Source organism: Vitis riparia, chromosome 9 (assembly GCF_004353265.1).
Source record: "Vitis riparia cultivar Riparia Gloire de Montpellier isolate 1030 chromosome 9, EGFV_Vit.rip_1.0, whole genome shotgun sequence".
Taxonomy (NCBI): Eukaryota; Viridiplantae; Streptophyta; class Magnoliopsida; order Vitales; family Vitaceae; genus Vitis; species Vitis riparia.
The window spans coordinates 21,010,697-21,024,512 of NC_048439.1; the positions used below are offsets into that span (position 1 = coordinate 21,010,697).

General features: G+C 32.0%; 1 protein-coding gene across 1 annotated transcript; it reads left to right on the top strand.

The window, feature by feature from the left end:
* The first annotated feature begins 4,927 nt into the window (after positions 1-4,927).
* Positions 4,928-8,712, top strand: LOC117921684 (receptor-like protein EIX2). The gene is made up of 3 exons (XM_034839637.1): positions 4,928-5,086; positions 5,301-6,302; positions 6,443-8,712. Exons 2-3 carry the CDS (start codon positions 5,330-5,332, stop codon positions 8,617-8,619), a joined length of 3,150 nt encoding a protein of 1,049 aa, XP_034695528.1. The 5' UTR covers positions 4,928-5,086; positions 5,301-5,329; the 3' UTR covers positions 8,620-8,712.
* The last annotated feature ends 5,104 nt before the right edge of the window (positions 8,713-13,816 follow it).

The following is a 13,816-nucleotide window of genomic DNA, read 5'->3' on the forward strand; positions in this document are numbered from 1 at the left end:
ACTTTTCATATATAATAAAAATATAAATTATGTATTTTTTTGTTAAGAAAATGGTAATCTTTTAATAAAAATAATAAAAATAGATATTAAAATTTTAATAAATCAATAAAATTGTATTTATTTTTTAAGTTTTAAAATTTATAGATTTATTAAAATATTAATAAAATAAAATTTATAAATTTATTGAAATATATTCATCATTATCATATTTGATATGCAAAATAAGGAGTGAAAATGGACATCTCATTCATTATCATGTTTGGAATGAGAATGGAATAAAAAATTATTCCAACAAATAAATAAATTTATGTAAACTATTTTTAAACACTTTTCAAATAATAAAAAACAAAAAACTGATTTATATAAGTTGTTTTTATAATTAATTTTTTATTTTCATTTTGTAAATTTAATTTGTATAATATAAATTTAATTTAATTTGTTTCTTATTACAAATTAAAAAAAATAACTTTATTTTTATAACTGAATTAAAAATAAATAGTTTTTAATAAAATATAAAAATAAATTAAAAATAATAATTTTATTATTATAAATAAAGTAAAAATAATTCAACTCTTTTCCTGGGCTGGGCCAGTTTGGCCCTTTTTATTTATTTTTTTAGTTTTGTATTCCCCACCAGCTAGCCTTTTGGGCTCTCTTATGGGTCCCATCTCTGGGCCAATTTTGGGCCGCCCTTTTTTAACATATATAATTTTTATAAAGCCTTTTTTGCCTATATTTTCATGTTTTCTATTATATTTCTTTTTAAAGTGATTTTCATCTAATTTATGTTCCATTATATTCTCTTTTCAATTTTAATGTGTTTTTATCATGGTTTGAAAAAAATATATATTTTATGAGGTGTTTAAAAAATATTTATTTAAAAAATGTAGTAATAATCATTTTTAACCATTGATTTACAATATTCAATTTATTAGGCATGATTTTTGAGAGAAAAATAATTAATGGAAATAGTGACACCTCTCTAGTTATGACTTAATTTACATGGTCCCATCAATTAATATGTGAGAGACAAGTAAGGTAAATGAAGAGAGAGAAAGTGAAAGAGAGAATGAGAGAAAAATGGGAAGTTGGTTGTTTTTTTTTTTTTTTTTTTTCTTTTTGACAACAAAGTGCATTTCGGGAAAATTTGAAAGGTAATGTTCTTTAACTCAAATTTCACTCTTTGATTAGGTCTTGGGTTCAAATATAAGAGATATGAGGATCTTGGGCCAATTTTCAAGTTCAAGTGGACGTAAAACATAATTTTCTCTTTAGAAAATGTGACCAAATCGGCTTATATTTTCTTTTTGTTTTTAAAAAATCGGTGAAAACAACTCAGATTTGTTCTCTAAAAATTGTTTTTTATTTTATTTTATTTTTAAAATTAATTTTAAAAAACGATGGTTAAACATTAAAAAAATTATTTTTAAAAACAGAAAATTGTTTTTAAATCACGGTTGTAACTTACTAATCCCAAGGAGGTCCATAATTATATTTACAAAATAAATGTGAGAATTGACATCAACCTGTTTATTAAAAGTTTTTAGGCCCACTAACATGCCACCTTTGATTTTCATGTTCACCGACCCGTTCTTATCTCGGGGCTTTTGAAAAACGCATCAATTTCTACTTTATTGACTTGAAAAAGTATTGAAGTCTTACTCGTTGGCCTAAATTTCATGTGACTTTGGCCGATGACTTGGAAACGAGAAAGTGTAATAAGCAGCACAACAGAGGATATGGTTTCCAAAACAGGGCTCTCTGCAATTGAAAATGCACCAGACACTCTCTTTTATTGTTCCTATGTTGAATAAGAGGAGGTTGAAAAAGCTCAATATGGGTTTTGTTTGTTGACTTACATAGATGAGTAGGAGGAACATGCAACATGGAGTCCATCTGATGATTCCGTTACGTTTTTGTTAAGAAAATAGTAATCTTTTAATAAAAATAATAAAAATAGATATTAATATTTTGATAAATCAATAAAATTGTATTTATTTGTTAAGTTTTAAAATTTATAGATTTATTAAAATATTAGTAAAATAAAATTTATAGATTTATTGAAATATATTCAAATGCAAAATAAGGAGTGAGAATGAACATCTCTTTCATTATCATGTTTGGAATGAGAATGGAATAAAAAATGATTCCAACAAATAAATGAATTTCTATAAACTATTTTTAAAAACAATTTTCTAATAGTAAAAAATAAAAAACTGATTTATATAAGTTGTTTTTAAAATAATTTTATATTTTGATTTTGTAAATTTAATTTATATAAATAAATTAAATAAAATTCAATTCTTATTACAAATATAAATATAACTTTATTATTTCGATTGAATTAAAAATAAATATTTTTTAATAAAATATAAAAATAAATTAAAAATAATAATTTTATTATTACAAATAAAGTAAAAATAATTCAACTCTTTTCCTGGGCTGGGCCAGTTTGGCCCTTTTTATTTCTTTTTTTAGTTTTGTATTCTCCACTAGCTAGCCTTTTGGGCTCTCTTATGGGTCCCATCTCTGGACCTAATTTCTGGGCCAATTTTGGGCCGCCCTTTTTTTAACATATATAATTTTTATTAAGCTTTTTTTGCCTCCCTAAGGGGACCATTTTCTGGCAACTTTGGGGCCTTTGAAATTTTATTTTATTTTTCTAATATTTTAGCTATGAATTATAATATTTTACAACTTCACACAAATATTTATGTACTTTAAAAAAGAATATTAAATTATAAGAAATAAATAGAAAATAAATATTTCAATAAACCACATACATAACAAAAAAATATAAATTATGTATATTTTTTTTAAAGATGATAATATTTTAGTAAAATTTATAAAAGATAAATATTAATATTTTAATAATTGATTTATTCTCGTGGCACATGTCATAAGCCAACCCTCCCATCTTCCTCCCCTCACCCACACCCAACCGAAGCCCACCCACATGATACCCAACCCAATAAGAAAAAATGGATTATTATGATTTAATTTTAAATGGTTAATCATTGTCAATTATTAAATCTAGGTAAATTAAGTTATTAGATATTTGTATAAGAAAAAAAAAACTAATCTATTTTAGAAAAAACTATTTTTAAAATTAATTAGGACTTAAAATTTTGTTTAATAATTTAATACTATTTTTAATTTACTAAATATTCTTTTAGTTTACCATGTGTAATATTTTTAGAAAAAAAACAATTAAAATAATTTTATATAAATAAGAGTTTCTTGTGTATTAATTTTTTTTTTGGGATTCTGTGAGAGCACAAAATTAAAATTAAATTTTTAATACATTTTTTTACACAAAATTATAATCTATTTTTTGTTAAATACATTTATTTTTATCTTTTATCAAAGTTTCTTGAATTATTAATTTTTAGATAAACATTTAAATTCTTTTTTGTTAAAAATGAATACTAATATTTGAAAAATTATAGTTATAAATTTTAAAAATTCACTTAAATATTTATCTAGTTAAAAAAATATTAAATTATAAAAAATAAATATAAAATAAATGGATAATAATTATTTCAATAAATAATATAATGAATTAATGCATAATAAAAACATATAAATTAGTATTTTTGGGTTAAAAGATTATAAAATGCATACCTTATGTTTTCCATTGTTTTCTAATTCCATGCATACCTTATTGTTTTGGGTGTTGAGGAGAGCTATTTGACACGTATCAGAGGGGATATGCTCTCCTTTTGGGGGTGTCTTAAGCAAGGGCAAGAAAAATACAGGGAGCAAGAGAAAGAGGGAGCAAAGAGTTGTGAGGGAGGGTAGAGGTGCAGAGGGGCTTAGACGATAAGAGAAGGAAGAGAAAACCAGCAGAAAAATGGGGACTGTGAGAAAGTACATAGAGAAAATGAGAAAAGGGGCAGAGCAGAGTGGAGCTGGGGGAAGACTACAAAGAAAGTTTTACTAGAGGAGGATATTCAAGGTTGAGGGATGAGCTGGTTTTAGCGAGATTTTTTAAAGGAGTCTTGGGGAAGGAATGAAAGTTGTGAGAGAACCAATAGAGAAAGAGTTTTACAGAGAAGAGCCAGGGAGGGAGAAGAAGGGAACCGACTGGTCTTGCTTGAGTTGGAAGAAGAGAAAGCTTGTTGAAAGGGGCCAACATTGCTTATGAAGAACATCCTCATTCAATTCAGAGGTCATCTATCGAATCCTAGGTTATTCTTAGGGATCAGTTTCTCTATCTAATGCTTCTATACCTGGGATGTCTAGGTCTACGAAACAATCATCAAAAGCAGATTTGCTTCTAAAATCCTCTTGCAGATAATTTCTATTTCTTGGGTGAGATTGTAATTTTATTTTCTTAACATGTATCAAAGTAAGATGCATAAGTACTTGACAATTTTTCTTATCAGATTGATGAACTTTCTTAAATGTGACATTGTTGAGTATCTAACAATTTTTTCCATATATTTTGAAAGCGGTTTGCTACAATTTGTTGGTGTGTATTGAAATTTTAATTTATGCATATTTCTTTCTTTTTGGGTTACATACAATGGACAAGGATTAGGTACCAAGAAATGACAAAAAAAATATTAAAAAAATGATTAAAGAAAAAGTGGTCATGGTGATAGAACCGATATAAACTTTGAATTAAATGGAAGAGGCAAGGAATATTCCAGTACCACAATCATTTGATCACTTGCAACCATCCCAAGGAGCAGCCAACAATATTCAATTTCATCAATCTATCCCTTTGATCAAAAGATCATAAACGATTTCCAGACTTTCCATCTCTTATAAATATCTGTTGCCACTCATAGGAAAAGGCTTCCAAATATAAAACTTTACATTAATGTTACCCAAACAATTTTGATTATCTGTAAGCATTGATTGTCATTATTCGAATTGGATCCTTATCATCAATCTTCTGCAATTTATATGAGGCATGTGGGGCCTGAAGTCTCATTCAATTCAGAGGTCATCTATCTAATCCTAGGGTATTCTTAGCGATGAGTTTCTCTATCTAATGCCTCTGAAATTCTCTCTACCTTGGATGTTTTGATCTACCACAATCATCAAAAGTAGACTTGCTTCTAAAATTCTCTTGCAGGTAATTTCTATTCTATGGATATTTTGATCTGGGTGAGGTGATTCTAATTATTTTTTCTTAACATGCATAGAAGGATGATGCACAAGTACTTGGCAATTTTTCTTATCTACTTAGATTGATGATCTTTCTTACATGTGTTATCGAGTGTCTTGATGCATTTGTTTTCTTCAATTCATGAAAGGAGATATAACATGTTGCAATTAAATTTTTACAGGTGTTCATAGTTGGTGAATTGCATAATAAATGGAGAGGATTTCAATTCTGGGTTTCCTTTTAGCTCTTCTCTATTTAATGGTGAGAGGAACAATTGCTTATAAGGATGAAACTCATTTGACAGATTGCCTAGAATCCGATCGAGAAGCCCTTATTGACTTAAAAAGCGATCTCAAATATTCCAAAAATCGATTTTCATCATGGAAAGGAAGTAATTGTTGTCAATGGAAAGGGATTAGTTGTGAAAATAGTACCAGAAGTGTTATTTCCGTAGATCTTCATAATCCTTTGTATGAATTTGAGAAAAGGAGCTCAATGAACTTGAGTGGGGAGATTAGTTCTTCATTGTTAAAACTCAAGTCCTTGAAACATTTAGACTTGAGTTTCAACACATTTGAAAGCATCCCAATTCCGGAATTCTTTGGATCTTTGAAGAATTTACAATATCTAAACATATCAAATGCTGGGTTTAGCGGTGTAATCCCTCCAAATTTGGGAAACCTCTCAAGGTTGCAGTATCTTGATCTTTCTTCTCAACATGGGAATGGTCTATCTACTGATAATTTTGAGTGGATGATGGGTCTTATTTCCTTGAAGCATCTCAAGATGAACCAAGTCGACCTTTCATTTGTTAGATCAAATTGGGTGGATGTATTAAACAAGCTTCCATTTTTAACTGAGTTGCATCTATCTGCTTGTCGCCTCTCGGGTTCACTTTCTCTTGCCTCAGTAGTTAATTTTACTATGCTTTCTGTTATATCCATGAGTTGGAACTACCTTGATTCAACAATTTTGGAATTGCTTGTAAATATCAGCAGCCTTACATTCATTGATCTGAGCTACAACAGCTTAAACAGTATTCCTCTTGGTCTCAATCAGCTACCTAATCTGCAATACTTGAACCTGTATGGCAATGGAAATCTTACTGGCAATTGCTCTCAACAATTGAGGGAAGGTTGGAAAAAGATAGAGGTCCTCATTTTGGCTTCAAATAACTTTCATGGTAAACTTCAAATAACTTTCACTGCTCTTCCTTAAATTTATTGCTTATGACTTTATAATTGGTATATATTATTATACTATTTGTTAATAGATGATTTTTTTTTTTCTTTTCTTTTCTTTTTTTGTTCTTGGTGATTGCAGGTAGCATTCCTGACGCCATTGGAAGCTTCTGCAGCCTAAAATATTTGGACTTAGGCCATAATAACTTGACAGGAAGTTTACCTCAATTTCTGGAAGGAATGGAAAACTGCAGCTCTAAAAGTTATTTGCCTTACTTGACTAATTTGATCCTGCCCAACAATCAATTAGTTGGCAAATTAGCAGAATGGTTGGGACTGCTAGAAAATCTCGTGGAACTAGACCTGTCATATAACAGGTTTGAAGGCCTTATCCCTGCTTCTTTAGGGGCATTGTCAAATCTTGAGAGCCTCAAACTAAACAATAACAGCCTTCAAGGTCCCATCCCTGCAACTTTAGGGTCATTGCAACACTTGACAGATATGTGGCTTGGAACTAACCAACTGAATGGGACTCTCCCAGATAGTTTTGGACAGCTTTCTGAATTACTTTACCTGGAAGTTTCTTTCAATAGTTTGACAGGGATTCTCTCTGCAGAGCATTTCTCAAAGCTAAGTAAGTTGAAACATCTGTACATGCAGTCCAATTCAGGTTTCAATTTGAATGTAAATTCCAGTTGGATCCCCCCTTTCCAGATCTGGGACCTTGCTTTTGGTTCATGTAGTTTAGGTCCTTCTTTTCCAGCTTGGCTTCAGTCCCAAAAGGAGCTTGTGTCTCTTGATTTCTCAAACACTAGCATTTCAAGTCCCATACCAAACTGGTTTTGGAATCTTTCTTCTAATTTAGATTTCTTAAATCTTTCTCTCAATCACTTGCATGGCCAGTTACCAAATCCATTAAATGTTTCTCAATATGCATTGATTGATTTCAGCTCCAACCTCTTTGAAGGACCTATTCCTCTTCCAACCAAAACTATTGAATCACTAGATTTCTCCAACAATAATTTTTCGGGTCCCATCCCACCGAGCATAGGTGAATCCATTCCAAGCTTGAGGGTCCTTTCTCTTTCGGGTAATCAAATAACAGGAGTCATCCCAGCTTCTGTAGGAGATATAAGGGGTCTTGATATCATTCATCTTTCATGGAATAGTTTGACAGGAAGCTTTCCCTTAACCATAATCAATTGCTCTTCCTTAAGAGTTCTAGACCTTGGAAACAACGACTTGTCCGGGAGAATTCCAGAACAGTTGGGTCAGTTAAAGTGGCTTCAATCTCTTCACATGGAAAACAACAACCTTTCAGGAGGGCTGCCCTCATCTTTCCAAAATTTGTCTAGTTTGGAAACTCTTGATCTCAGTTACAACAAATTGTCAGGTAACATTCCAACATGGATTGGAACTGCTTTTATGGGTCTTAAAATCCTTAACTTGAGGTCGAATGGGTTCTCTGGCAGTCTTCCTTCTGAGCTTTCATATCTACGTTCATTGCATGTCCTGGACCTCTCACAAAATAATTTGACTGGTAGCATTCCACCTACATTGGGTGGCCTCAAAGCAATGGCTCAAGAGAAAAATATAAACCAGTTTGTGTTATATGGGAGCTTTCAAGGCAGACGGTATGGAGGGCAATATTATGAAGAAAGCTTGGTTGTGAACATGAAAGGACAGCGTCTAGAATATACCAGAACTCTTTCCCTTGTTACCAGTATAGACCTGTCTGGCAATAATTTAAGTGGAGAGTTTCCAGAGGCAATAACAGAATTATTTGGTTTGGTGGCTCTCAACCTGTCACGGAACCACATTACTGGCCAAATTCCTGAAAGCATTTCAAGGTTGAAGGAATTGTTATCTCTTGATCTATCAAGCAATAAGCTCTTCGGCACAATTCCTTCTAGCATGGCTTCATTATCTTTTTTGGGTTATTTGAATCTATCAAACAACAACTTCTCTGGTAAGATTCCTTTTACAGGACAGATGACAACTTTTGATGAACTTGCCTTTGATGGAAACCCAGGTCTTTGCGGAGCTCCTCTTGTTGAAAAATGCCAAGATGAGGATTCTGATAAAGAGCACAGCACTGGTACCGATGAAAATGACAATCATTTCATTGATCGGTGGTTTTATTTGAGCGTCGGATTAGGGTTTGCAGCAGGTATTTTGGTTCCTTATTTTGTTTTAGTAAGCAGGAAATCTTGGTGTGATGCTTACTGGAATATTGTGGATGAAATCATTGATAAGACATTCTGGTTGAGAAGAAGAAGAAGAAGGGCAGCAACCACCGATCATGGAAGACAACAATAAATTTTACTTGTAAAGCTATATATGCATACACTTTGAAAGTAAATTTGATCGTTTTCACATACTGGGATGCCAACTTTAGTAATTTTCCATGCATGAAAAGTCTGCAAATCCAGTTCGTTTTCTTATCTCTAAGAATTTCAATTCTTCTTAACCCAAGTAACAAGCAATGAGAAAAATAGAAAGAAACACTTTAGTGTGCTCCACCATCTAAACCTTTTAACTTCTTGATGGGGGGAGGTAGGTACAATTATGTCTTCCGTGAATGATGCTATGAATGTGGAAAATTTTCTCATACTAATGAAATTTCTACCTCCTTGATGGGAAAAGTTTATAGGTTTATGAAAATTCTACAACATTATTGGCAACTTGTCCTCTTTAATCTAGAAAAAAGTCTATTTGATAGTGATTGAACAACTCCTTCACCATGTGTAAAGTTCAGTATCATTTTGACCTGATATGTGCCAAGAAAGATTGAATTGGAGATATAAAAGAATTTATAAATATTTTTTTCCTTTTTATTTAAAAATGACCAGATAAAATTTTAAAATTTACAATATCAAAATTAATTCTCAAATTATTGTAGGTGAAATGAAAATTAGTTCTGAAAAAAAGTTGTGGGAATCATTATTACTAAATAGGAATAAATTTAATAAAAAATTAAATTTACATGATTTCTCGTCAATGATTTTTTTTTTTTTAATATACACTTGATTTCATTTTATTCTCCTACAAAAATATTACTTTCATTTTCAATAAGATTTCAATTAAATTTAATTAATTACTATGGTATAAATTGAATTTAAAATGTTTTTACAAAATCAAAACAAAAAAAATTAAAATAATTTATCCAAACAAGTCTTTTTGTTTTTTTTTTTCTTTTTAAAAAGTCATTTTATAAAAATAACTTGTCAAATATCCTTATTTTTATAAAACATTAAAAAACTATTTTTGGTTCTTTAACTTAAAACAATTTCTAAAAACAAGCATAAGAAATCATACTCAAACAAGAAATTAAAAAAAAAATTAAAGTATTTATTTGACTTATATTAAAAATGAATACTAAATTATTTTTTTCTTATAATAATTTTTGTTTCACTAGAATAAAAAAATTGTTTCATAATTAAAAAAATTATTTATCTTTAACTCATACATAATTGTAAAGTTAATTTTTATTTTTTTAATAAGACTTAACTTGAATTTGATTTCATATTATTATAAATCAAATTTATAAAATTTTTATAAAATAAAAGTAAAAAATTATTTTAAAAACAATATAAATTCTTTTATCTAAACTAGTTTTTTGTTTTTTGTTTTAAAAAACTATTTTTTTAAAAAAATATTTTATCAAACACTCTTATTTTAAAAACAAAATTTAAAAAACATAGTAAGAAAATCAAATATGATTAAAATTAATTTGAAATTTATATATTTTAAAATTATTTAATCCTTATATAATAGAAATAAAATAAGTGAAATGAGTTTGAAAGATTATTTAAAAATAATTTATTGATTTTAAATGATATCTTTTTATTTTTCTTTACTTTTTCTTCTCTATTTTTTATATATATATATTTTCCTCAAATTTTTGGAAAACCAAATATAGTCTAATTACTCCAGCAACAATGTGAATTCGAAAGCAATGTTATGAGTACCATGGTGTAGGCCCCTTTTTTTGGACCAATGGACATTTTTGTTTTCTTATTTATTACTATTATTTTATTACATTTTAAGAGATTTTATTTTTGGTTTTTCCTATCACCTTTGACGAGCACTCGGGCGGTGAGCTGGGCATTTCATTTGGAAGTGGGGGACGGCTTCCTCAGGTGAGCTGCATGCATGGGACGTGTGGCATAGAAATGACCACCTTGCCATGATGGTGGTTGAGAGAGAGACATCTCTGAACAATGAGCAGTGGAATGGGTAGAAGGTTGGAGGAGAAGAAAAAGGCTTGGAGGGGAAGAAAGAGGCTGACAAGAGAAGAAAAATAGGGGGGTGAGCTGGTGTGAAGGAAGAGGGAAATAAAAAAAAGGAAGATTGAAGAAAAAGTAGAGCAGAAGAAGTTGGGTTGAAGCCGAGCAAACTCCTGCTTAAGGAGAGCATTACTTGGTAAGATTAATTAGGTTCATGGATTATCACTGATCATCATACTTCTCTTATTTCTTTTTCATGTGATTATTTTGCATTGTTTGTGAGGTCGTTTTGGTTTGGTTATGGTGGCGAGCTTCTATTTCTCTGGTTTCATTCAAGGATAATCTAACTGTGCTTTGATTGGTTATTTCATATTTGAAAACCTTCTTGTATCCTTTTTTCTTAAGGTATTTTCTTGGTTCAATCCACCAACCTTTAAACCCAAAGACAAATAAAAATGAATTGGGTTTCTTCCTATTTGTTGGGTGTTTGGTCCTAGTTTATTCTCCTTTAAAGCTTCATTCCATTATATCCTTTGTTTCTCCCCATTCTGTACGTGGGTGTTTCAATCTGGGTCTCTGTTTTGGCTTCCACACTTGAGATTCCTTCTATGAGTGAAGACTCAGAAATGTAGATTGGCTTCTTGTAATTGATAAAACAACTGGAGTCCACATTGGCTTGAATGAAGTAGGGATGTTAATCGGATTGTGATCATGGATGCTCTATTTTGGAACCTTTAGCTCTCTGCACCTGGTTTTCCAATCCTCTATTAGTTTCATTATTTTTAGAGATAGTGTTTGGTTGTGCTTGCTGCTTATTTTGTGGCTTCGGTGGTCTGCTTGTTTATTCTTGGCTGTCATCGATGCTAGCAATGGGAAAGAGACTAGTTTTGGTTTTGTTCTTACAGATTTGGAGGTGATCAAAGGGCACCTGAAAGTCAATGCAACCCTACACCCATGGAAGACAATCTGAATCCGAACCAAGGAGAAAGGCATAGAGGAGAAAATTAGGAATATTATGGAATGCAGTTCATCATTTCTATGATATGTTCCATCATGGGAAGAAATTAATGAACAAGTGGTTCCCAAAGTGTAGAAGTTTAGTTCTGTGTGTATAGTCAACTCCCTAGTAAACCCATCAGCCTTATGCTTCGATCCGAAACTCCATTGATTTGGTCACTTGAGATGGAAATGACTCACTAGAAAATCCCCCAAGTCTACATTGGTGATCTTTGTGAGTTTGAATTCCTATCCGAAAGCTTCAAGTCACTTGAGCTTAATGCAGTCGAGCCTAATGTTGTCATTACTAGGCTTGTTCTATATGCCAAGAAGTAACTCAACTTGAAAAGTGAACTCACTGTTGAGATTATTTGTGGTTATATCTCTCTTGTGGCTTTGTAATGTTTTGGTTGGAAACAAGATGATTTATGTCAACTCCAATGGGTAGATTAATTTGTGGGGATGTTGGGTTCGACAAAACTGAAAGTTGCACTCCGAATCATGCCTTTGTGCACCACTTTTAAAGCACACATAATTCATCATGTAGTTCTACATCCATTACAGGTCTCATCATCAGAAAACAGAAGAAGCCAAGGATTGGTTGCTCTGTACAAGGGAAATAAAGCTAGAGATGCCAAGTCACACGCCTGAATGAACCATCAGAAGTCGGTCCAAGATTAGAAGACCTGAAATCCATATCCAATGCTCAACCATACCACCCCGGTCCCCCAGTGCATGACCACCTTTGGGTGTGCCATTTTCAAAGCCCACAGCTAGTACGCAAATGATGAAGAGGACTTGTTCAGTGCTCCTTCCAAGAACAAGCTTGATTAGTACCAGAATTTCCAAATATCCCTCATCACTTAACCTCTTCCCCCGGGTCCCCACGTCCGCATGATAATGCATGGCCACCTTTTTGGTGGGTCAGTTTTCCTAAGCTTGTGTACCCTCCACCATTGTTCCACACTCACTCCCTAACAAACCCTTTTTCATTCATCCTCATCCTGCATGAATTCCTATGTACATCACCCCACAACATCACTCCACTAATCCCTCTTCATACCCATCACCATGCCCTATCACTCATCTTCCATACCATATTCACCACCTTCAGATTGTCACCTCAAGACAAGCCCCCCATATCCCCATCCTTCGTACCCAGGACCCATCAACTTACCTCAAGCCAGTTTGAAGAAGTTTAGGGCCGTCGCTTTGTCATAGTGGGAGAACAATGTAGAGGAAGCTTAAACACCAGGATCCCAAGGAAGTTGCATTCTTGGTTTAACTTGCTGAACTTGAAGTGCTCGGGATACAAAGAAATCAATGCAGAACATGATCCTTATTCTTTTTGCTACAACGTGATGCCCTTTCTCTCTAAAGTGCACTCTTTTGATTTAATTGGAACACCACAAATGCCACTCGGATGGGTTATAAAAATTTTGGAAAACCCGGAATTGTTCCTCCTTGATTTTTGAGATTCCTAACCACGCGAATGAGCTAATGCCTCCACCTCCACAAGGAGTCCTTTCTCTTCCAGCCAACGCCAATCTTCTGGATAAAAGGAACTCTTGTGACAAGGACATCGTCGAACAGTTCCAAGGAACAGAAAATAAATTTGTTACCCACCTCAAAGCTGACGGCATATGATAGTGTTCCTGTAAATCAGTCCATGAATACATTTCCTTATTCCGGTCTCTCAAGTCCCATTTCCGTTTCTTCTTACCCTATTGCAGTGGGTTTTAATGTGGGGTTTGATCAATGGTTACCTAGGACCTGACATTGCTTGTATGTCTGTAACAATTCCTGAGCGGGCAGCCCGACACATTTGATTTCTGCATTGAAATTGAGAGAGAGAGATAACAGTTACATGCAGCCAATCACCTGTACCCAGCCCCTACCAGGCCTCACTGCCCTACCTCCTTGGGCCCACTCCTGCATGGCCTTGCATGGCCACCCCCTAGCGCACCATCGAAAGGCCAAAGTGTCGTTCTCTTCATTCTTCATCTTTTGGAGTCAATATTTAATTTTTCAAAATTCCAAATTTAAAATTTAATTTTCAAAAATTCTAGTTTCAAATAAATTTTCAAAATTCTAATTTTCAAATTTAATTCTTAAAAAATCACATTCTCAAATAATTCTCCAAAATTTCAACTTTCAAATTTAATTTTTAAGAAATCTTATTCTTAAATAATTCTTCAAAATTCTAATTTTCAAAACTTCTATTTTCAAATTATTTTCCAAAATTTCAATTTTCAAAACTTCCATTTTCAAATAATTTTTCAAAATTTTAA